Source organism: Oncorhynchus masou, chromosome 11 (assembly GCF_036934945.1).
Source record: "Oncorhynchus masou masou isolate Uvic2021 chromosome 11, UVic_Omas_1.1, whole genome shotgun sequence".
In the NCBI taxonomy this organism is placed as follows: Eukaryota; Metazoa; Chordata; class Actinopteri; order Salmoniformes; family Salmonidae; genus Oncorhynchus; species Oncorhynchus masou.
This window is the reverse complement of record NC_088222.1, coordinates 38,404,730-38,429,166: the sequence shown is the minus strand read 5'-3', so window position 1 is coordinate 38,429,166 and position 24,437 is coordinate 38,404,730. Positions and strand designations below refer to the sequence as shown.

General features: G+C 47.1%; 1 protein-coding gene across 6 annotated transcripts in view; it reads right to left on the bottom strand.

Moving 5' to 3' along the window:
- amot (angiomotin) overlaps positions 1-24,437 on the bottom strand; it is a 57,575-nt gene that overhangs the window by 7,935 nt on the left and 25,203 nt on the right. For 2 of the 6 annotated variants that reach the window (XM_064978463.1, XM_064978460.1), the window contains exons 2-10: positions 13,431-13,728; positions 12,825-12,942; positions 12,635-12,695; positions 10,393-11,386; positions 8,633-9,182; positions 8,331-8,475; positions 3,757-3,849; positions 3,257-3,402; positions 664-813 (exon numbers count right to left, since the gene is read on the bottom strand). In XM_064978463.1, coding sequence (XP_064834535.1) covers positions 664-813; positions 3,257-3,402; positions 3,757-3,849; positions 8,331-8,475; positions 8,633-9,182; positions 10,393-11,386; positions 12,635-12,695 — 2,139 coding nt within the window. In that variant the 5' untranslated portion in view covers positions 12,825-12,942; positions 13,431-13,728. Of the gene's footprint in view, positions 1-663; positions 814-3,256; positions 3,403-3,756; positions 3,850-8,330; positions 8,476-8,632; positions 9,183-10,392; positions 11,387-12,634; positions 12,696-12,824; positions 12,943-13,430; positions 13,729-17,892; positions 20,132-24,437 lie in introns of those variants that run through there. The other 4 variants (XM_064978461.1, XM_064978462.1, XM_064978464.1 and 1 more) reach the window with 4 other exon arrangements.

Below are 24,437 nucleotides of genomic sequence, written 5' to 3'. Positions count from 1 at the left end.
TTGAAGACAGCTTTGCACACTCTTGGCATTCTCTCAACCAGCTTCATGAGTTTGTCAGTCACCTGGAAGGAATTTCAATTAACAGGTGTGCCTTGTTAATTTGTGGAATTTCTTTCCTTCTTAATGCGTTTGAGCCAATCAGTTGTGTTGTGACAAGGTATGGGTGGTATACGGAAGATAGCCCTATTTGGTACACGTGTTATTTGATGTCTTCACTATTATTCTACAATGTAGCTTATTATATTGAAATATATTAAATGTTTAAAAAAACAAAGAAAAACCCTTGAATGAGTAGGTGTGTCCAAACCTTTCACTGGTACTGTACTTCCATTCATTTTGTAAACTGGTCCCAGGCTGCCTTCAGGTGAGTGTTGTGAGGCTTGTGGGCGTTCTAGAGCAAAACAACTGACATGAACGTGTTCGTGAGAGGCTCACCTTAGAGGGGTCATATTAGTACGTAGCCCAAACTGTTCGGACGCTACAGACGTTTTCGTGAGATGTTGTGGATTGAGACACAGACCATGCAAAAAAAGATATATTTCTATCTTACACGGATTTTGCTGGGGATTTTTTGGAATGCAAATTAGATTTTCACGGGGCCCCGGGAATTCAGTCAAGTAGGTTAACACACCATGTGTGTCTGAATGTGTGTGCTTCTCTCACCTGCTGCATGCGTAGTGACTCCAGCTCCCGCTCCAGCCGTGTGCGTAAGCGGTGCTCCAGCTGCTCTCTCTTCTCACAGGCAGCCTGGAGCTGGGCCAGGGCCTGCTGCATGCGCTCCACCTTCTCCACATATACCTGCTTCTTCTTCAGCTGCAGCCAGGGAGACAATACATACAGACAGGATGTGGTCAGGGCACAGACCGGAAGTAGACAGGAAGTGGGGGGGGGGGGGGGGGTTGCATTCCATTCCAGAAACCTGCTCCTCCCTTTAACCCGACTTGTTCACTCCCCTTCTGACTGGGTTGGTGAAAGCAATGGTTTCCTTTGTTTGCACCACAATATAATTGCTCTCATCTAAGGAATGAAAAGACAGTTGAAATACGGCTAGGTAGAAAACAGGGAAACAGGTGAGACTTTGTTTCACCTATGCCCCCCTCCCTCCAAACATCCCCCACCCAGCGCCCCAACTCCAACCCCCCAATCCAAGATAATGCAGTCTGTATCCACAATACCCATGTTTCAATGTCCCTTTGAACTGCAGCAGGAGCTGTAATTGGCTCTACTCAATGGACTGATTTAGCTCAGGGACACTCTTTTTAAAGAAATAAGAGAGAAAGAGAGGGACAAAGAGAGGAGCATATACAGAGTTCCCACACTGACAGAGAAACAGAGAAAGCAGGCCAATAATCTGGCACTGTTCAGAACTTTTTCACGGCAGATATAAAACTCCAACTCAACAGCCTTTGTTCAAGGAAACAAGCGTGAGTTTGTGGCGGTGCCGGGCAGAAGTGGATTAGCCCTGTGCTTTTTAGGACACTCCAGGTCTGTTTCCTGCTTCGCTCGGCCCCAACTGGCTAACTAGCCTTCTGGGCTATTTCAGACATATTACCAGGCAACCAACAGAACCAACCAGCCAGGGGTATCAAAGCTTGGAGCAGCTCCACATGAGAGTTTTGTCCAGGTCCACACAGAGGCCAGTCTTTTGGACCATTCCTCTCGGAGGCTGGGCCATGAATGATGTTTTGAGTAAATATAAACAACCCATTTTGCAGTCGTTTGTCTTATCTTTTAAACAGTCCAAACCAACCCCATGAATCACAACTCAACACATACCAGACCCCATCTTCAGCCAATGGCATCATCAATACCAGGTGATAGGATGGATGACACTGTGGTTCAATACTGATATTCTCAGGCTATCCAGCTTAATGGTGACACAATGACAGGGAACATACTAGAGGCCTACTTCGCCAAATGTGTGATAATTTAACAAAAGAACTTTCACCAAAAAAAGCACAATCGTTGCACGAATGTACCTAACCATAAACATCAATGCCTTAAAACCAATACACAGAAGTATATATTTTTAAACCTGCATATTGAGTTAAAATAAATTTATGTTAGCAAGCAATATTAACTAGGGAAATTGGGTCACTTCTCTTGCCTTCATTGCACGCGGAGTCAGGGTATATGCAACAGTTTGGGCCGCCTGGCTCGTTGAACTAATTTGCCAGAATTTTACATAATTATGACATAACATTGAAGATTATGCAATGTAACAGACTTAAGGTTGCCACTTGTTCGATAAAATACGGAATGGTTCTGTATATTCCTGAAAGAATAAAGATTTTGTTTCCGAAATTATAGTTTCTGGATTTGACCATATAATGACCAAAGGCTCGTATTTCTGTGTTTATTATATTATAATTAAGTCAATGATTTGATAGAGCAGTGAGCGGTGGTAGGCAGCAGCAGGCTCATAAGAATTCATTCAAACTTCCCTACGTTTGCCAGCAGCTCTTAGCAATGCTTGAATCACAGCGCTGTTTATGACTTCAAGCCTATCAACTTCGGAGATTAGGCTGGCAATACTCAAGTGCCTATTAGAACATCCAATAGTCAAAGGTATATGAAATACAAATGGTAGAGAGAAATAGTCGACGTGTCATAATTCCTATAATAACTACAACCTAAAACTTCTTAACTGGGAATATTGAAGAACTGGAAATATTGAACCACCAGCTTTCATATGTTCTCATGTTCTGAGCAAGGAACTTAAACTTGAGCTTTTTTACATGGCACATATTGCACTTTTACGTTCTTCTCCAACACTGTGTTTTTGCATTATTTAAACCAAATTGAATATGTTTCATTATTTATTTATGTATTATATTAAGTCAAAATAAAAGTGTTTGTTGTTCATTCAGTATTGTTGTAATTGTCATTATTAAAAAATATATATATAAATAAATATAAAAAATTGGTCGACCTCTAGAACATATTGTAGCTAGATTATTTTACACTCAACAGAAACTCATGCCTTGTCCACCAGGGGGTATAAATATACCCTCATTCAATCAACTGAACTAATGCCAGGAAGAATTCAAGTATCCAAGACATTTCTGATATCACCTATTCATGAAACAACAGCGAGAACATCATGGCTGCGTTTAAACAGGCAGCCTAATTTGGATCTTTTTCAAATATAATTGGTCTTTTGACCAATCAGATCAGCTCTTTTGCACAATAATTGGGCAACATATCAGAATTGGATTGCCTGTGTAAACACAGCATATGACAGTCGGATCCTCACCTCCTCCTCCAGTTTGACTACTTTGGCCTGGGCGTTGTTGAGAGCCTGGTCCCTGATCTCAATGTGTCGTCTCTGGTCGTCCGTGGAGGAGTGCAGTGAGTTCAGCTCTATCTCCAGCTTCTCCTTCTCACGCACCGTCTCTTTGTCTGGGAGACAAACAACATACGGAGGTCTAGCCCTTTAAAAAAATTGATCTTCCTTCCATTTACTAAAAATAGTTCTGTCATGAGGTGACTTTTTAAAAATGGCATTCTCCATATTAACTAAACATCTTAAACAGTGTTTTGTGTGTGTGTGTGTGTGTGTGTGTGTCATTTTGTTAAAAGTATGCAACTTGTAGTGAATAAGTAGTGTTTTTGCAGTACATGAACCCCAGACCGTTTGCCTGGTTCTTTTTCTAACTGATGAGGCCACACAGAGGTATGTTCAGAGTGGATGTAGAATGTCAGAGAGGCTTGGTCTAGCCTGGCGTTCCCTGATAGTGTGAGTGATTTGCTCACTCTGGGTGAGTAGCTGAGAGATGGTCTTGCGGTTGTCCTCCGTTCCCTCCCACTCCTTAGCAGCTAGCTGCTTGTTGGCAGTATCCATACGCTCTGCAACAGAGAATGGCATTACCAAAGTCAGGTCCGAGCCAGCCTGAGGGCCTAGTGGCCAAAGAGACACACATGTGAACACACACACTTGTGCGTGCGCACACGCATACATAAAAATGCTCTTATTTTTGTAAATCAAATATTTGCAGGAATTAGATCATAATATGGCAACAACCTGGTCAAACGGGAATAAAGCTCCTTAAAGAAAACACTCTTAAACTCTTTGCAGAGTTGCACATTCCATGTAACCAGCCTCTAGTTAATATGCAGGATATGCGCGGTGGGTAGGGGGATTTTGGTGCTATTAAACAGCTCAAACAGACTTTCAACACACGGCTCTGTGATTGTGTAAATGTAGCCGTACAGCCCATGGAATTAAGGGAATATGGAGGTGGAGGGAATTCATAATCCCTGAGGAGAATTTAATAGGCCCAGGAATCAATGTGGAACGGCTCTAAGTTCTTAAGATCCCAGCCTTCGTTCCACTCACATTAAACGCCTTGGGACCCGGTTGCTCGGCAAAATGGAGCAAGCAAAAATAAAAATCACTTTATATGCGCACATTTCTCCGCAGAGGAGGAGGTGGTGGTCATCATTCTCTTTGGAGGATTATTTATTTGTATTTTAAAAACATTCATCACATATTAAATATATATCAGAATCAGTACAACAGGCACCAAGTATTATTTAGTGTCCTCTTGATACCCACTCCGGTCCCACAACTCTTCAACCTCCTAACCCTCCCTACCCCACCATCCCATGTAAATACAATTACTTATTGTAGTTAAACTACAACCAAAAAGTAAGAAAGAACTGAAAAGTATGGTAAGAATTGAGTCAGGAGAACATTGTCCTGAAACAAAAACACACCATTATTTCTGGGCCAAATGTTTCGGGTGACACAACCAAATGCACACAGAAATGTGAATGTTATGAAATGTTATAGATGTTATAGATCTGTCACTCTCATTGAAAGCAGGTCTAAGAAGCGGAAGATCTGTTGTATGTGCGCTATTTCTATGCTTTCCGTGTTTAAGTTTCGTTTTTGCTTCTTTTACTTTCGGTTTTGTACGCCATCTTCAAACAGCTGAAAATACAATGTTTTGGATTATTGAACAGATATTTCACAGCGGTTTAGATGGTACAATGATTCTCTACACTATACATTGCTTGTTTTGTCACAAACTGAAATAAGGCGAACTATAAGAATTTTAGCAACCAGGAAATGGCAGAGCGATATCTGCATTTTGCACCTTTAAAATAAAATTTTGTTGAGTGTTAAGCCAACTAGGCTGGGTCATGAAACATACAGAGAACATTCCAGAAACAAATATTCAGTTGTTCCATTTCCATTCCGTGTTTCTCGAAACACAACAACGACTGAGGTATACTTTTAGCCTAAACCCCCAAACGTGGAGCAAGATCCATTTCACATGTGTACGGCTGCCAATACAATAGGGGGGAAAATAGAGGAAGGAAAGACCCCCAAAAAAAGTTATATGTGATTTGTTGTAAAAGCTTGGAATCTCCCCATGGACTCGGTCTGGGCAGGGAGCCATGAATGGAGGTTTTTCTTTCCTCTGCAGGACTGAAGAGCCCAGTGAAGTAGAGACTAGAGACATGAAACTGCCCCCACCCACTCGGCTTCAGCTCAGAAATTCCTACAGAAACAAGAGTGTGAGGATTGGAGTGCTAAGGGTCTATGGTCTGCTTTATAGTAAAGATATGAAGTTGAGACTTTGGGCTGCCTGTAAACACTAACATATCCAATTTATTGATCATATTGATTCATTGACAGATCGACCAATTGATTGCTCTTTTTATGTTTGCTCAGTACTTTTCCACTGTGCCAAAGTCAATACTAGGACTGTGCCGGTCATGAAAATGTGTCAGCCAGTTAATGTCATGCAAAAGTCTGCCGGTTCCCACGGTAATGGACTGTTAATGAATACAAACACATTTAGCATCTCGAGGCGTCCACACATACTAGCCGCTGATGTGCCTTTTGAACATTTAAAAAAGTAAAATAAATACATTTAATAAGCTGGCCGCCCTGCCAAATTGAGCAGAGGGGAGAAAGGCCTTAGTCAGGGAGGTGACCAAAAACCCGATTGTCACTCTGACAGAGCTCTAGAGTTCCTCTGTGGAGATGGGAGAATCTTCCAGAATTGACAACCATCTCTGCAGCACTCCACCAATCAGGCCTTTATGGTAGTGGCCAAAAGGAAGCCACTCCTCAATAAAAGGCACATGACAGCACGCTTGGAGTTTGCCGAAAGGCACCTTAAGACTCTTAGACCATGAGAAACATGATTTAATACATTTTAGATTAAGGCTGTAACGTAACAAAATATGGAAAAAGTAAAGGGGTCTGAATACCTCCCAAAGACACTAAATCCTGTGCCATTATTGTATATTGCATGATTTCATAGTAAAAAGAATAAAATAGAAAGTAGATTCTTCCCATTCCAGAGCGAATGCGCGTGTGAAGTGACTATGTTGAGCGTAAACATGATCATTTGAAACACATCCTATATGCTAGATTTTGAGTTATTTGGCAACTTTAGTTGTGAACGAAACAAACCTTAGAATGTCTTAGAAATCAACACATATATGGGCAGCATGATGCGACCATAAAAAGCTTGCGCTCTGTTTCTTGCCTCTGGCTGCAAATGCTGTTCTCTCATTCAAATTATCATATTTTCACCCATCAGACTATTCTCAATTTAAACTCGTCTTGAAAATGATTGAAAAGGATTTAGAATGGCCCATTATCAAATGGGAGGGAACAGTGGGGGGCAAACTCTGTATACCATGGGCTCTCCAACAGTATGCCTGTAACTACACACTGTCTTAATTTGGGAAGCCAAGTGAAATCTGTTCGGGAACATTGATAGTAACATGTTTTTATAACAAAACATATTTCATTAAACTGTTGACAGCCCCTCTCTCTGCGCTGGAGAAAGGACTGAAGGAGAGAGAGGAGGAGATGGAAATGCATGGTGGTGAGATATTCTGTAGCTAAGGGTAATGTGTCAGCCTATTTATTATGAACATATAAAAAATGCCCCACTACTAGGCTATTCAAAATCAAAAATCTGTAAGCCGCCCTGTACAGGGGCGGCAGGTAGCCTAGTGGTTAGAGCGTTGGGCCAGTTACCGAAAGGTTGCTAGATTGAATCCCCGAGCTGACAAGGTAAAAATCTGTCGTTCTGCCCCTGAACAAGGAAGTTAACTCACTGTTCATAGGCTGTCATTGTAAATAATAATTTGTTCTTAACTGACTTGCCTGGTTAAATAAAGGTTAAATAAAAATATAGTCAATGAACCAACAGCATCATCTAGGTCGATATGTTCTCTTCCCGACTCATGGATAAAAAGGTTGGAGTGTAGCATAAAGTCCACCCAGTATGCATAATAACCACACTCAAAGGCCATGACTAGAATTAGTTGAATTTGAGTATAGGCTAGAATAGTATAGGCTAGAATAGTATAGGCTAGAATAGTATAGGCTAGAATAGTATAGGCTAGAATAGTATAGGCTAGAACAATTATGTACCAAAGACATCATAAATCAGGTTTTTTGTGTGATTTTCTGCCGTGCGTAAAATGTGGTAGGCTACGTATTGTATAACGGCACAGTCTAATTTAACTCTTTTTTGTTTTTCAGGCTTGGACTCATATATAGGCCTATGCGTATGGGTGTTTTGAATTAATCATCACCTTATAAAGTGCGGTCCATTTGATTTGTGTGAGGCTTTGAAACAACATCCACAGCGACCATGTTTTCCACTCACTTTCAACCTGTTGTTGAACTTCTTTCTTCAAATTGATCAATCACAGTGAGGTGAGTTTTAAAAGCACGTACTGTTTTGATGATAGGTGTCTGCTGTGATTTGCATTGATGTTAGAGGGACAATAGATCTCTGAGTACCTGGCCATTAGGACATGTATGGTAGTTAGACAGGTCCTACCAAAGCATGTCCAGAGTGCATAAAATGAGATTCCTGTGTCTCAAAAGTCATGTGTAATTTTACTGCGGACATGACTTATGACTCCAGGTGTGGCGATAATACGGTCACCGCCACAGCCCTCGTCAATACACGATAGTGACATTATGAACAACACCAGTTTTAACAACATCACAGCACTCTAGTCAAATGCTTATAAATAGGACCAGATGGAATTGGTGGAAGCTGGATATCTCCAAGTCCTCCGAAAATCCAGTTCAATCAAATGTAACAATGGAATCAATGCAAATCAAGCCTGGCTTCTGAATATGAATAAATACATTACTGAACAAATATGCAGGCTAAACTGAAGTAATCTAAATCCAATGCAGAAAGGACAGACACTTTTTGCTCACAAAAAAAGTAATGCATGGAATAGGTTTAATCTACTGCCATAAATCCATGAACAGGTATCCTTTGAACTTTAAACTATGCATGCCTTGGATATTCCAGCTGTTTATGGCCTCTCACCTCTGAGGTCCCTGTTGAAGTCGTGCAGCCTGCGCACCTCCAGCTCCAGCTTGTTCCTCATGGTTTTCTCCAGAGCCTCCCTCTTAGTGGATGACTTGGCCAGGTTCTCATAGGCCTCCGACACCAGCGTGATCTCTGTCTCCAACTGACCGGGGAGAGAGAGAGAGGGGGGGGGGGTAGTCCTTAGGCACGTGTTGACCCAAAAGGATTGGTGTATGCAATATGGCAGGAGAAGGTGGAACTATAACCATACTGTTTATACCCATTCAAAAATGTCAGATCTACATTTGTCCCCCTTTTACCTTCTGCAGCTTGGTGACCTTCTCACAGCACACCTCCATCTCCTGCTTGAGCAGCCGGTTCTCCTCTGACACCATGTCCACCATCTGCTGGGCGCGGGACATCATGGCGAAGGGGTCCCCCTGGGGGTGGGGGTAGTGCTGGGGAGGGTGGCCCTGGGATGACTGGGAGTGGTACTGTTGGTGCTGGTGTTGGAGTTGTTGTTGTTGCTGCTGTTGTTGATACTGGTGGTGCTGCTGGTGGTGCATCCTGGAGGTGGAGCCGTAGGGGTCGTGTGGGAAGCTGTGGCCCCTCTGAATTGGAGGGTGCATGGGCCCAGGACAATATGGGTCTCCCTGGTGTGATCCAGGGCCCTGGGGGCTTCGGGGAGCCATGGCGGCGTAGGGGTCCCCCTGGGGGTGGGGGTGTGTGTGGGAGGGGTGGGAGGCGCTGAGGAGACTACCGAGGGTGGAGGACTGGGCTCGGGACAAAGAGCCCACTGAGGTGACCGAGGAGGTGGGGCTGTGGTGATGGACAGACCTCTGGGAGTGGACGGAGCTCTCCTTATTGGACCTGTGGACACGACAGCCAATCAGAGAGGTTATCACTAATGGGAAAGTTTCTTTTTCGACTGTATGTGGGTCTTTGGGTCACTCAAGCACAGCTGGCTAACAGTCCATAGATATTAACATAACTTATATCTTAGTGCTTGTTTATATAAATATATAACCAGGTAAAACATAGACAATGATACTATCTGTTTAATGTAAACTATGGTGATTCACCTGTCAGAAGCCAACACGTTTTTTTTCAACTGACCTAAAACTATTGTCAACCACTTTGGAAATGAGCAAACATTCCTGTCTACATGAGACGTCATCAGAGAGCGAACGATCGTGTCGCCACAGGTTTCAGCTGATGATTAAAATGCTGCGGTATTCATAGCGGTTTGCCAATTATTTACTTTCAGGTAAACAAATGATCAAGCAGGAGGGAAAACAGGCAGAACCGGATGTGTCTATCCCCTCTATCCCGACAACTGGCTCAGTGTGTGTGAGAGAAACAACAGGCCTTCCTCATCAGCTTTCCAGCTAATCAAGAAACCTGTTCACCTAAACAGACCGTCTGGCAGGTAGGGAGGGATGTAGGTAGGCAGGCAGGCAGGAAGAGAGGCAGGTAGTCAGGTAGGCAGACATGCAGCCAGATAGGCAGGTAGTCAGGAAGGCTGACAGGCAGTCAGATAGGGAGGCAGCCAGACAGGCAGGTAGTCAGGGAGGCAGACAGGCAGCCAGACAAGGCAGGCAGGATGATATATGGGTAGGACAAGTAAGTTACCCTCTAGCTGTGTGTGTGTGTAGGCAGTGACCCTAAGTCACAATCACCCCTAAAAGCCTAAATCACCCGTTCGAATGTTAGAGGAGAAGCTCTCAATCATGTTGCCTTGTCCAAAAAAGCTCAAGACACAGTGGGTATGTAATTTGTTGAAGTTCTGGATGCCACCCCAGAAGAGACTTTAAATAAATAACCAGCAGACACAGGGCAGTCTGTCTCTCTAGGGTCATGTTAGGAGTGTGTTTCTCAGCTGAGCCAGGTGTGTGTCATTCAATTAACCAAGACTATCAGTTTTTGTTACTTAAGTACTGGTAGCCACATCAACAACATGGCACTATTAAAAGTTTGATACTATCGTAAAAGTGATATAGCTCAGACATGCAGGATGTTCCTTCAGACAGTCAGACAGCCAGGGAGTCAGAACGGGGGGAGGTCTGTTAATCTTACTCACCTGAAGGAGCCGTACTCTGGCGGAGGCTGGTAGCGGACGTGTGGCACCTCGTTCCTGCCCTGCTCCCTTGGCCGATGGTCCTGGTAATAGTGCCCACCCTGTTCCTGATGCTGCGGCAGCTGTTTGGAAGAGGAGCCCATGTTCTTGAAGGGGTAGTCAGGTGGGGGGCCCCGGTGTTGGCCCGAGGGCTTGTAGTAGTCCCCCGGCGGACCCGGAGGGGGCAGCTGGGGGGAAAGAGGGGCACTAGTGACAGGGGCGTGGGCCTTGACCCCGCTGGTGGCCAGTGAGAGCTGCATGAGGCGCTCGGAGAGGGAGCGCACGTGGCCCTGCTTCAGGTCCTTGAGCCCGTCATCCTGGTGCACCTTTCCCCCGCTGCTCAGACGCTGAACCGTGGGACGCCCCTCCGTACGCACCTTGCCATTGTTGGTTACGGCCGTCACGTAAAATGCTGCGCCCACCGACGGAGGCAACTGTTGTTGTTGTTGTTGTTGCTGATGTAGCTGGTGGTGCGGGTGGCCGCGAAAGTACTGCGACTGCACCTTGGCCTCCTCGTAGGTGGGTAAGTCCTCTGGGTTGGGGCCCTGACCGCTCCCTCCCCCAGCACCACACATCCCTCCTACTCCACTACTTCCCCCACCGCGGGAGCCCAGTTTCTCCATGCCACTGTCTGCCTGCAGCTCCTGTCCCTGGGGCTCCTGCCGTGCGATGTGGGGCACCATGGAGTCGTGCCGGTCGTCGTTGGGGCCTCCCTGGCCCGGGTAGCCCCCGCTCACCCCTCCTTCCTGCTGCTGCCGCTGCCGTTGCTGCTCCTGCATGGCCAGCTGGTAGTTGCGTCCCTCATCATAGCGCATCTGCTCCTGGAGGAGTCGTTGCAGGACGGTGTTGCTGCTGCCACTGCTGCTGCTGGACGTCTCGTCGGCCGCCGCCCTCATCTCAGCCTCCCGAAGACCACGCACCTCATGGAAGGACGAACTGCGCCCGCGGTCGATGTTCCCTGTGAGAGATGGGAGATTGGGACGGAGAAGGGTGGGTGAGGGGAGGAGGGCGATGAGTCGAGAAGGGATTGAATAGAGGGGTTGAGATGGAGTTGGTGACAGCAGGGAGAGAGGAGATGGGGGAGAGAAGGGTGAAAGGTGGAGAGAGAGTGAGCGAGAGGAGGAGAGGCAGTCAGAGAACACACAAGCCATTTACCAACCACCCCCAACACTCATGAGGGCCATAGCTGAGCACACTGAACACAATACATAAGTGATGTTAAGGTGAAACAGAATGGAGATGAAAACAATGACAAACGGACAAAACCACCACGATCCTCTGAGAAAACTGGAGAAGATGTGAACCGCCCCACAACCACTCAAGAGGTAGTTCAGCCCAAACCAGAAAAAAAGGATATGAAACCAAAACTCACTTTGACAAATGAGTAGCATTGGAAGGTATTTTATGGGTTTTAAAAAAGGTCAAATTGGGTGCTTACAAATGTCGGTTTCCAAGGATATTTAGAGCCAAATTAAACATATGACTATACAACACCATCGTCAGCAGAAATACTGACTTATAGTCAGGCCAAATTGAAGGTCACCCAAACCAACCGATTACATGGTCCTAAATCCCAGAGTCAGAGCGTTAAGGACCACCCAGGAGCGTATACTGTAACCCCACTCCCCTTGTGTAGGACATCAGACTTTTAACGTCAACATGCAGTGAGCACTACTATCGTCAAATGAATCGTGCCCATTTTAATTACTCCCGACTCATTTTATCATTACCCAGCAGATCATTTGCAGAAGGTAAAACCGTTGATTCGAAAATCGAAAAACTCTTTGATCCCAAGCTAGGCATTGTGATTGGTAGACATTAGACAATCATACAGTAGGGGAAGGCAAACAAGTTTTAGTAAAAAAACATTCAAAGTCATAAAGTAGAAACCACCCAGGGCATGTTAGCTGTTAATTAGCTAACACGCAGGTCGAAATCAAACACACTCATTTCCGGAGAGTTAAAATGTACTCTTTAACTTCATCCAATAAAAAGCCACAAGCAAGTGTTACGCTTTAAGGGCTTCACTAGATTAAGGAGCTATTTAGAAACTCAGTCTTCTTTCATGTTTTTTTTGTGTGTTTTTTTTTTTCTCCCAAACTGGGTTCTATGGAGTGGTTTCCATTGACGACCTTGAATGCCATTTAAAAGAGTTCTAATGGTTAAAGAGGCACCATCTACAAAGTAATGAAGGTGAAATTATTACATCTATTGCTTTCTGATATTCTTCTCATTCTCAAGGAGGACGAAGCTTTTTTCCGAAACATCTGTGGTAAATAAATAAATATAAGAAAGTCAGCTTTGGGCCATCTGCCCGCGGGGCTCTCTTCCAAGTCGAAGAAGGAAAAGAGAGAAACATTAATGTCACAATGGTAGTAATACTCTCCCCGACATACTTCCACTGCTATTTCCTGCTGCTCTTCTCCTTTTTCTGACTCGCCCTCTTCAGAACCAACTAGTACCAACCAGGACAATGGACAAATGGAGGATGGAACAGAAACAAAACACAAACAACTGAAAATAAACGGGGAGAGAAATGAAGGATGCAGTGGCATGAGAGAAGGCATTGGTTTTTGACACAGCGAGACACAGTGATTTATTTAAAAGGCTGCTGCCTGCGTCCTGTATACAGAGGATGTAGGGAATCTGACAGGCAGGCAGGCAGCACACTAGACACCGAGCAGGCGGGGGCATTTCTTAACTCCTTTTACCTTCACATTTCTCTACTATACTGATGCTAATTCATGAACTAACATTGGCATTCAGAATCGTCTACTTCTGCTCAATCAAATTCATGAAAAGGGTAAAAAAAACTACTACTGTGCCAGATGACTTGTGTTGGGTTGCTTGACATCAAAACTCAGTCTTACTGTACTGGCTCGTTTAAAATCTGCTCGTTAATTATTCCTCTACACCCCCCCCCCCCCCCTCTGTGATTTAACCCCTGCCATCTTCTATACCCCCCGCTAAACTTATTCTACTCGCTCCCTCTGGTCACCTACCTGTGTGGCTGCTCTCACTGGGCTCCTCCGGCACTGCTCTCACTGGGCTCCTCCGGCACTGCTCTCACTGGGCTCCTCCGGCACTGCTCTCACTGGGCTCCTCCGGCACTGCTCTCACTGGGCTCCTCCGGCACTGCTCTCACTGGGCTCTGCTGCTCATGATGCTGCGGATGCTGGGGAGGACAGGTACCGAGATGGGGGTCTCTGGGGGTCTCCTGCTGGTCCTGTAGCGTCACCAGTTCCTCCAGGCGCTCCAACACATAGAGGCACTGGTCCACGTCGCTTAGCCCCAGCCACTCTGCAACAGGAAGAGCCACTCTCAACCAACCAGCCTCAATAATGGGGGTGGGGTCCCACACGCATGGCCGCAGGGGCCACTCAGGGGAGGAGGAGGGGCGTGGGTTTTGGGAATGTGAAATGGGGGGGGGGGGCACTTTCAGTCAAGTCGTTTCCTCCCTCTCAGGTTTGGCCGTGAGCAGATAGCGCAAGCCAGAGTGAGCCTTGCCCCCTACAGCTGTGTGACTGGCTGTGCAGGGGTTTGGGAAGTAACTGTGCGTGTGTGTGTGTGTGTGTGTGTGTTGGCAGGAATCAAACACAGGATATGAGGATGTTCAGGATTCGGTCAGAACATAGAGAGAGAAAGGGGATCTGAGCTTTCTCCTGACAAAACAAGACAACTCCCATCTCAAATCAAATCAAATTTATTTGTCACATACACATGGTTAGCAGATGTTAATGCGAGTGTAGCGAAATGCTTGTGCTTCTAGTTCCGACAATGCAGTAATAACCAACAAGTAATCTAACTAACAATTCCTAAACTACTGTCTTATACACGGTGTAAGGGGATAAAGAATATGTACATAAGGATATATGAATGAGTGATGGTACAGAGCAGCATAGGCAAGATACAGTAGATGGTATCGAGTACAGTATATACATATGAGATGAGTATGTAAACAAAGTGACATAGTTAAAGTGGCTAGTGATACATGTATTACATAAGGATGCAGTCGATGATATAGAGTACAGTATATACGTATGCATATGAGATGAATAATGTAGGGTAAATAACATTATATAAGGTAGCATTGTTTAAAGTGGCTAGTGATATATTTACATCATTTCCCATCAATTCCCATTATTAAAGTGGCTGGAGTTGAGTCAGTGTCAGTGTGTTGGCAGCAGCCACTCAATGTTAGTGGTGGCTGTTTAACAGTCTGATGGCCTTGAGATAGAAGCTGTTTTTCAGTCTCTCGGTCCCAGCTTTGATGCACCTGTACTGACCTCGCCTTCTGGATAATAGCGGAGTGAACAGGCAGTGGCTCGGGTGGTTGATGTCCTTGATGATCTTTATGGCCTTCCCGTAACATCGGGTGGTGTAGGTGTCCTGGAGGGCAGGTAGTTTGCCCCCGGTGATGCGTTGTGCAGACCTCACTACCCTCTGGAGAGCCTTACGGTTGAGGGCGGAGCAGTTGCCGTACCAGGCGGTGATACAGCCCGCCAGGATGCTCTCGATTGTGCATCTGTAGAAGTTTGTGAGTGCTTTTGGTGACAAGCCGAATTTCTTCAGCCTCCTGAGGTTGAAGAGGCGCTGCTGCGCCTTCTTCACGATGCTGTCTGTGTGAGTGGACCAATTCAGTTTGTCTGTGATGTGTATGCCGAGGAACTTAAAACTTGCTACTCTCTCCACTACTGTTCCATCGATGTGGATAGGGGGGTGTTCCCTCTGCTGTTTCCTGAAATCCACAATCATCTCCTTAGTTTTGTTGACGTTGAGTGTGAGGTTATTTTCCTGACACCACACTCCGAGGGCCCACACCTCCTCCCTGTAGGCCGTCTCGTCGTTGTTGGTAATCAAGCCTACCACTGTTGTGTCGTCCGCAAACTTGATGATTGAGTTGGAGGCGTGCGTGGCCACGCAGTCGTGGGTGAACAGGGAGTATAGGAGAGGGCTCAGAACACACCCTTGTGGGGCCCCAGTGTTGAGGATCAGCGGGGAGGAGATGTTGTTACCTACCCTCACCACCTGGGGGCGGCCCGTCAGGAAGTCCAGTACCCAGTGGCACAGGGCGGGGTCGAGACCCAGGGTCTCGAGCTTGATGACGAGCTTGGAGGGTACTATGGTGTTGAATGCCGAGCTGTAGTCGATGAACAGCATTCTCACATAGGTATTCCTCTTGTCCAGATGGGTTAGGGCAGTGTGCAGTGTGGTTGAGATTGCATCGTCTGTGGACCTATTTGAGCAGTAAGCAAATTGGAGTGGGTCTAGGGTGTCAGGTAGGGTGGAGGTGATATGGTCCTTGACTAGTCTCTCAAAGCACTTCATGATGACGGAAGTGAGTGCTAGTAGTGGTAGTCGTTTAGCTCAGTTACCTTAGCTTTCTTGGGAACAGGAACAATGGTGGCCCTCTTGAAGCATGTGGGAACAGCAGACTGGTATAGGGATTGATTGAATATGTCCGTAAACACACCAGCCAGCTGGTCTGCGCATGCTCTGAGGGCGCGGCTGGGGATGCCGTCTGGGCCTGCAGCCTTGCGAGGGTTAACACGTTTAAATGTTTTACTCGCCTCGGCTGCAGTGAAGGAGAGACCGCATTTTTCCGTTGCAGGCAGTGTCAGTGGCACTGTATTGTCCTCAAAGCGGGCAAAAAAGTTATTTAGTCTGCCTGGGAGCAAGACATCCTGGTCCGTGACTGGGCTGGATTTCTTCCTGTAGTCCGTGATTGACTGTAGACCCTGCCACATGCCTCTTGTGTCTGAGCCGTTGAATTGGGATTCTACTTTGTCTCTGTACTGACGCTTAGCTTGTTTGATAGCCTTATGGAGGGAATAGCTGCATTGTTTGTATTCAGTCATGTTACCAGACACCTTGCCCTGATTGAAAGCAGTGGTTCGCGCTTTCAGTTTCACGCGAATGCTGCCATCAATCCAAGGTTTCTGGTTAGGGAATGTTTTAATCGTTGCTATGGGAACGACATCTTCAACGCACGTTCTAATGAACTCGCACACCGAATCAGCGTATTCGTCAATGTTGTTATTTGACGCAATACGAAACATGTCCCAGTCCACGTGATGGAAGCAGTCTTGGAGTGTGGAGTCAGCTTGGTCGGACCAGCGTTGGACAGACCTCAGCGTGGGAGCTTCTTTTTTAGCTTTTGTCTGTAGGCAGGTATCAGCAAAATGGAGTCGTGGTCAGCTTTTCCGAAAGGGGGCGGGGCAGGGCCTTATATGCGTCGCGGAAGTTAGAGTAACAGTGATCCAAGGTTTTTCCGCCCCTGGTTGCGCAATCGATATGCTGATAAAATTTAGGGAGTCTTGTTTTCAGATTAGCCTTGTTAAAATCCCCAACAACGATGAATGCAGCCTCCGGATAAATGGTTTCCAGTTTGCAAAGAGTTAAATAAAGGTCGTTCAGAGCCATCGATGTGTCTGCTTGGGGGGGGGGGATATATACGGCTGTGATTATAATCGAGGTGATTCTCTGGACGCAATCTTTCGTGGGGAAGTTACTGAACATTTGTGAAAGACAGTTACAGCTAAAACAAGTTCAAGTATTCGTTAAAAAAAAGCCCGCTTAAATGTTCTTCCCTAGGCTCTTTGTCAACAGGCGTTCGGAAGTGGTTGAAATCCCGGAGAGACAATCAAACTCTCAACAGAAATGGGTCCTACAGACCTGGCAGCCATACCCCACACATGCACACGTACATGCACGTCCCTTCCACGAACACAGCGAGAGCAATCAGTGCTGATAAAGCCAGATTTGGTTTCTCAAAACACACACACCCAAGACACGTACATCTACTTGCAGACACACGTACATACATGTAAAAACACATGTAAGTGTACACACACACACACGATAGGACAGTATGATGAGAAAGACAATCAGTATCACAACAGGGACTAATCACACTCCCCTCTGAATAATGACTTCCAGATGGTCCCTTCAACCCCCTCTCCCATCGTTTGCTGGCGCTCAAACTGTAAGTTCCTTGACGGTTTCAGATAAACAGTTTATTCCGTAGCCAGAGCTGGCCGCAGTGGATTCAGGGAACCTGGCATTCCGGTCGTTCCTCAGATAGGTCTCCCTGTAAGTGTTCCCATTGGCTTTGACCTCTGTGTGTCATGTCAGCCACACACACACACACACCTTGCTGACAGTTTAAGTGTTGGCCATGGTGTGTGAGTCAGGCGTGACTGAAAACAACACCAACAGAGTCAGGAGCCTGGCGTACCTTTACACATACCTGAGCTAGCCTGGGTCTGGCCTGGGTCTCAGCAGCACAGACAGAGCACAGCATGACATTCACCTCAACACGCACACTGTTTGAAATTCCACTGTCACCATTTGAGAAATAACATTCAAGTTCATGTCTCACATCCATCCACCTTGTTTGAAATACCACTGTCATGATGGATCTTAACTGCAAATTCACACAAAGTATTATAAAGGATCACATACCAAGGGAGCAGTAGGCTACAATGGAATTTTGTGAGATATTCCACAGAACCAAAATAACGCCAAGAGATCCAGCCTACTGTATTCAATCCAAGTCAATCTTTCCCACGAAGCAGCTAACGCACTCAGTATCACACACTGCTCTCAACTCATACCTTCGTTCTGCAAAGAGCTACCACGGCACGGCACACCTCTCTTCTTCCCTCCCTCCCACTTTCCAGCAGGTGGGGCTTGGACTAGGAGGACAGGTGAATCTGGAGGACCTCCAGGATCTCGTCACACCCTCATACCTGCGCTCTGGTGTAACCGTTCCTTTACACCGTTTGCCATTATACCATTAACCCGCCAGCCACCTGCTGCTTCACCACACACACACACTTCCTCTTTAGAGGGCCAGCCCTCACCTGTCGTACCAATGGAGGGACAGACAAACAAACAGGTGAGTCAGGAGAGAGAGATAGAGGTAAGAGATATGAGAGAGATGGGGGGGGCAGACTAACAGACAGGTATGATATAAGGGTTAAGGAAGAAAAAAAATGAGTCAGGCCAGAGAGACTGTCACAGACAGGTGAGAGAGTTGAGTAACCTAGCTAATAGGCAGGTGATTCAGATGTGACACCAAAACATAGTGATATTATGAAACCCATTGAGGGACAATCACTAACAGATGATAATGGATTTTGGACCAAAACAAACTAAGGGTGACTCAGGTCGGCTAAATAACATGGACTCATTGAACTCAACATCACAGGAGAAAGGGAGAAGATTCGTCCAAATTAAGCTGATTCAGGTCCTTTGATCCCTGATGAGGGTCCTGACCACCTGTGTGCTGTGTAAGGTGTGTGTCTGTCTAAACTCTCGTTAACTTCTCTCCTTGTCTTTCATCAGTAGCCAGGCTGGGGGAGCCAAAGTCAACCCTGGCAGGCAGGTCTGGAATCAGGTGGAGACTGATGGGAGTGTGAGTGGATGGGCACAGTTGTAAACTCCCGCTGGCCTCAGATCAGTGAGTCAGACAGGGACAGACAGGCCTACACAGATAGAATGGCTGGGAAAGCTGTGCAAGAGTTAGTCAGTCTCTCTACAAAAACCCTAAAGGGAGAGAGAGAGAGGGAAGTGGAGGAGAGAGAGAGAGAGAGAGGGAAGTGGAGGAGAGAGAGAGGAAGAGAGAGAGAGAGACAGCGAGAGAGAGACAGCGAGAGAGAGACAGCGAGAGAGAGAGAGAGACAGAGAGAGGGAGAGAGAGAGAGAGGGAGACAGTGAGAGAGAGACAGCGAGAGACAGAGAGTGAAGTGGAGGAGAGAGGAAAGAGAGAAGTGGAGGAGAGGAGAGAGAGAAGTGGAGGAGAGAGAGAAGTGGAGGAGAGAGAGAAGTGGAGGAGAGAGAGAAGTGGAGGAGAGAGAGAGGGAAGTGGAGGAGAGAGGAGAGAGAGAGAGAGAGAGAGAGAGAGTGGAAGAGAAGAGAGGGAGAGAAAGAGGAGGAGGAGAGAGAAGAGCAGAGAAAAGAGAGAGAAACGAGGAGGAGAGAGGGAAGACGAGGAGGAGAGAGGGAAGAGGAGGAGAGACACAGAAAAAGAGTGTGAGTGGGAAAGAGATGGAGAGAAAGAGTGAGTAAGAGAGTTAAAGGGAGACAGTAAGACAACAGATTTCCCTCTCTCAGAGCTCCACTGAATGAAGATGGCATCAATCATTGATAGCCAGCCACGTTCTAAAACCTACAGGCTTATGACCAGAAACATATCTCATCTGAGTGAGAGGTATTCAGCCTTTAGCCTGATCCAAGACCTGTGTAGAGAGAAGACACTGTTTCAACCTCTGCTCCTAGCATCAGCCAGCGATTAACCGGGAGCTTTGAGATGCACTGATATACACTAGTAGCTCGTTATGCCTATTATGAAATGCCCTTTCATATTTTAAATGGAGCCTGAGGTTGCACTGTCTTATGTAAATATTTGCCTTCAATGCGCAAGTTTCCCAGCGCCCCCACACACACAGCCTGTTTATTCTGCTAATACACCAGGAATGCAGAGCGGGATGAGCAGCAGTGGGAGAGAGAAGGGGGAAGGGAGAGAGAATGGAAAAGGAAAGAGGGGTGTTGCCACGGGAAAGTAAGCATTTCATTGGACGGTGTATACCATGTGTATCCTGTACATATGACTAATAAAACCTGAAACAAGGAAGACAGGAAGGAAAAGGAGAGAGAACTAGAGGGATAGATGGAGAGAGAACTAGAGGGATAGATGGAGGGAGAACTAGAGGGATAGATGGAGAGAGAACTAGAGGGGTAGATGGAGAGAGAACTAGAGGGATAGATGGAGAGAGAACTAGAGGGATAGATGGAGAGAGAACTAGAGGGATAGATGGAGAGAGAACTAGAGGGATAGATGGAGAGAGAACTAGAGGGATAGATGGAGAGAGAACTAGAGGGATAGATGGAGAGAGAACTAGAGGGATAGATGGAGGGAGAACTAGAGGGATAGATGGAGAGAGAACTAGAGGGATAGATGGAGAGAGAACTAGAGGGATAGATGGAGAGAGAACTAGAGGGATAGATGGAGAGAGAACTAGAGGGATAGATGGAGAGAGAACTAGAGGGATAGATGGAGAGAGAACTAGAGGGATAGATGGAGAGAGAACTAGAGGGATAGATGGAGAGAGAACTAGAGGGATAGATGGAGAGAGAACTAGAGAGATAGATGGAGAGAGAAATAGAGGGATAGATGGAGAGAGAACTAGAGGGATAGATGGAGAGAGAACTAGAGGGATAGATGGAGGGAGAACTAGAGGGATAGATGGAGAGAGAACTAGAGGGATAGATGGAGAGAGAACTAGATGGATAGATGGAGAGAGAACTAGAGGGATAGATGGAGGGAGAACTAGAGGGATAGATGGAGAGAGAACTAGAGGGATAGATGGAGAGAGAACTAGAGGGATAGATGGAGAGAGAACTAGAGGGATAGATGGAGAGAGAACTAGAGGGATAGATGGAGAGAGAACTAGAGGGATAGATGGAGAGAGAACTAGAGGGATAGATGGAGAGAGAACTAGAGGGATAGATGGAGAGAGAACTAGAGGGATAGATGGAGTGAGAACTAGAGGGATAGATGGAGAGAGAACTAGATGGATAGATGGAGAGAGAACTAGAGGGATAGATGGAGGGAGAACTAGAGGGATAGATGGAGAGAGAACTAGAGGGATAGATGGAGAGAGAACTAGAGGGATAGATGGAGAGAGAACTAGAGGGATAGATGGAGAGAGAACTAGAGGGATAGATGGAGAGAGAACTAGAGGGATAGATGGAGGGAGAACTAGAGGGATAGATGGAGAGAGAACTAGAGGGATAGATGGAGAGAGAACTAGAGGGATAGATGGAGAGAGAACTAGAGGGATAGATGGAGAGAGAACTAGAGGGATAGATGGAGAGAGAACTAGAGGGATAGATGGAGGGAGAACTAGAGGGATAGATGGAGAGAGAACTAGAGGGATAGATGGAGAGAGAACTAGAGGGATAGATGGAGGGAGAACTAGAGGGATAGATGGAGAGAGAACTAGAGGGATAGATGGAGAGAGAACTAGAGGGATAGATGGAGAGAGAACTAGAGGGATAGATGGAGAGAGAACTAGAGGGATAGATGGAGAGAGAACTAGAGGGATAGATGGAGGGAGAACTAGAGGGATAGATGGAGAGAGAACTAGAGGGATAGATGGAGAGAGAACTAGAGGGATAGATGGAGGGAGAACTAGAGGGATAGATGGAGAGAGAACTAGAGGGATAGATGGAGAGAGAACTAGAGGGATAGATGGAGAGAGAACTAGAGGGATAGATGGAGGGAGAACTAGAGGGATAGATGGAGAGAGAACTAGAGGGATAGATGGAGAGAGAACTAGAGGGATAGATGGAGAGAGAACTAGAGGGATAGATGGAGAGAGAACTAGAGGGATAGATGGAGGGAGAACTAGAGGGATAGATGGAGAGAGAACTAGAGGGATAGATGGAGGGAGAACTAGAGGGATAGATGGAGAGAGAACTAGAGAGATAGATGGAGGGAGAACTAGAGGGATAGATGGAGAGAGAACTAGAGGGATAGATGGAGAGAGAACTAGAGGGATAGATGGAGAGAGAACTAGAGGGATAGATGGAGGGAGAACTAGAGGGATAGATGGAGGGAGAACTAGAGGGATAGATGAGAGAGAACTAGAGGGATAGATGGAGAGAGAACTAGAGGGATAGATGGAGAGAGAAGAGGGATAGATGGAGGGATAGATGGATAGATGGAGAGAACTAGAGGGATAGATGGAGGGAGAACTAGAGGGATAGATGGAGAGAGAACTAGAGGGATAGTTGGAGGGAGAACTAGAGGGATAGATGGAGAGAGAACTAGAGGGATAGATGGAGAGAGAACTAGAGGGATAGATGGAGAGAGAACTGGATAGATGGAGAAACTAGAGGGATAGATGGAGAGAGAACTAGAGGGATAGTTGGAGGGAGAACTAGAGGGATAGATGGAGAGAGAACTAGAGGGATAGATGGAGAGAGAACTAGATGGATAGATGGAGGGAGAACTAGAGGGATAGATGGAGAGAGAACTAGAGGGATAGATGGAGGGAGAACTAGAGGGATAGATGGAGGGAGAACTAGAGGGATAGATGGAGGGAGAACTAGAGGGATAGATGGAGAGAGAACTAGAGGGATAGATGGAGGGAGAACTAGAGGGATAGATGGAGAGAGAACTAGAGGGATAGATGGAGGGAGAACTAGAGGGATAGATGGAGGGAGAACTAGAGGGATAGATGGAGGGAGAACTAGAGGGATAGATGGAGAGAGAACTAGAGGGATAGATGGAGAGAGAACTAGAGGGATAGATGGAGAGAGAACTAGAGGGATAGATGGAGAGAGAACTAGAGGGATAGATGGAGAGAGAACTAGAGGGATAGATGGAGGGAGAACTAGAGGGATAGATGGAGGGAGAACTAGAGGGATAGATGGAGAGAGAACTAGAGGGATAGATGGAGAGAGAACTAGAGGGATAGATGGAGAGAGAACTAGATGGATAGATGGAGAGAGAACTAGAGGGATAGATGGAGAGAGAACTAGAGGGATAGATGGAGAGAGAACTAGATGGATAGATGGAGAGAGAACTAGAGGGATAGATGGAGAGAGAACTAGAGGGATAGATGGAGAGAGAACTAGAGGGATAGATGGAGAGAGAACTAGAGGGATAGATGGAGAGAGAACTAGAGGGATAGATGGAGAGAGAACTAGAGGGATAGATGGAGGGAGAACTAGAGGGATAGATGGAGGGAACTAGAGGGATAGATGGAGAGAGAACTAGAGGGATAGATGGAGAGAGAACTAGAGGGATAGATGGAGAGAGAACTAGAGGGATAGATGGAGAGAGAACTAGAGGGATAGATGGAGGGAGAACTAGAGGGATAGATGGAGAGAGAACTAGAGGGATAGATGGAGAGAGAACTAGAGGGATAGATGGAGAGAGAACTAGAGGGATAGATGGAGAGAGAACTAGAGGGATAGATGGAGAGAGAACTAGAGGGATAGATGGAGGGAGAACTAGAGGGATAGATGGAGGGAGAGAAAGAGAGACACGGCCCCTGGCAGTAAGGTTGACGCTTGACCTCATCAGTGTGAGACATTGCAGGTTTCCCCTCAGTAGACATACTGCAGGATACACACACTGGGTCCTGAAAGTGCACCACACGCACACACTGTGCGTATCCTGCCGTCTCCAGAGAACACATTGTACACACAAGTCGTTTTTCCCTCAGGAGAGATAGTGCAGGTTACACATACAGGGGTCCTGGGAACACCTCACACGCCCCCACCACGGACACACGCCCCCACCACGGACACACGCCCCCACCACGGACACACGCCCCCCACCACGGACACACGCCCCCCACCACGGACACACGCCCCCCACCACGGACACACGCCCCCACCACGGACACACGCCCCCCACCACGGACACACGCCCCCACCACGGACACACGCCCCCACCACGGACACACGCCCCCACCACGGACACACGCCCCCACCACGGACACACGCCCCCCACCACGGACACACGCCCCCACCACGGACACACGCCCCCCACCACGGACACACGCCCCCACTACGGACACACGCCCCCACTACGGACACACGCCCCCACCACGGACACACGCCCCCACCACGGACACACGCCCCCACCACGGACACACGCCCCCACCACGGACACACGCCCCCACCACGGACACACGCCCCCACCACGGACACACGCCCCCACCACGGACACACGCCCCCACCACGGACACACGCCCCCACCACGGACACACGCCCCCACCACGGACACACGCCCCCACCACGGACACACGCCCCCACCACGGACACACGCCCCCCACCACGGACACACGCCCCCCACCACGGACACACGCCCCCACCACGGACACACGCCCCCACCACGGACACACGCCCCCACCACGGACACACGCCCCCACCACGGACACACGCCCCCACCACGGACACACGCCCCCACCACGGACACACGCCCCCAC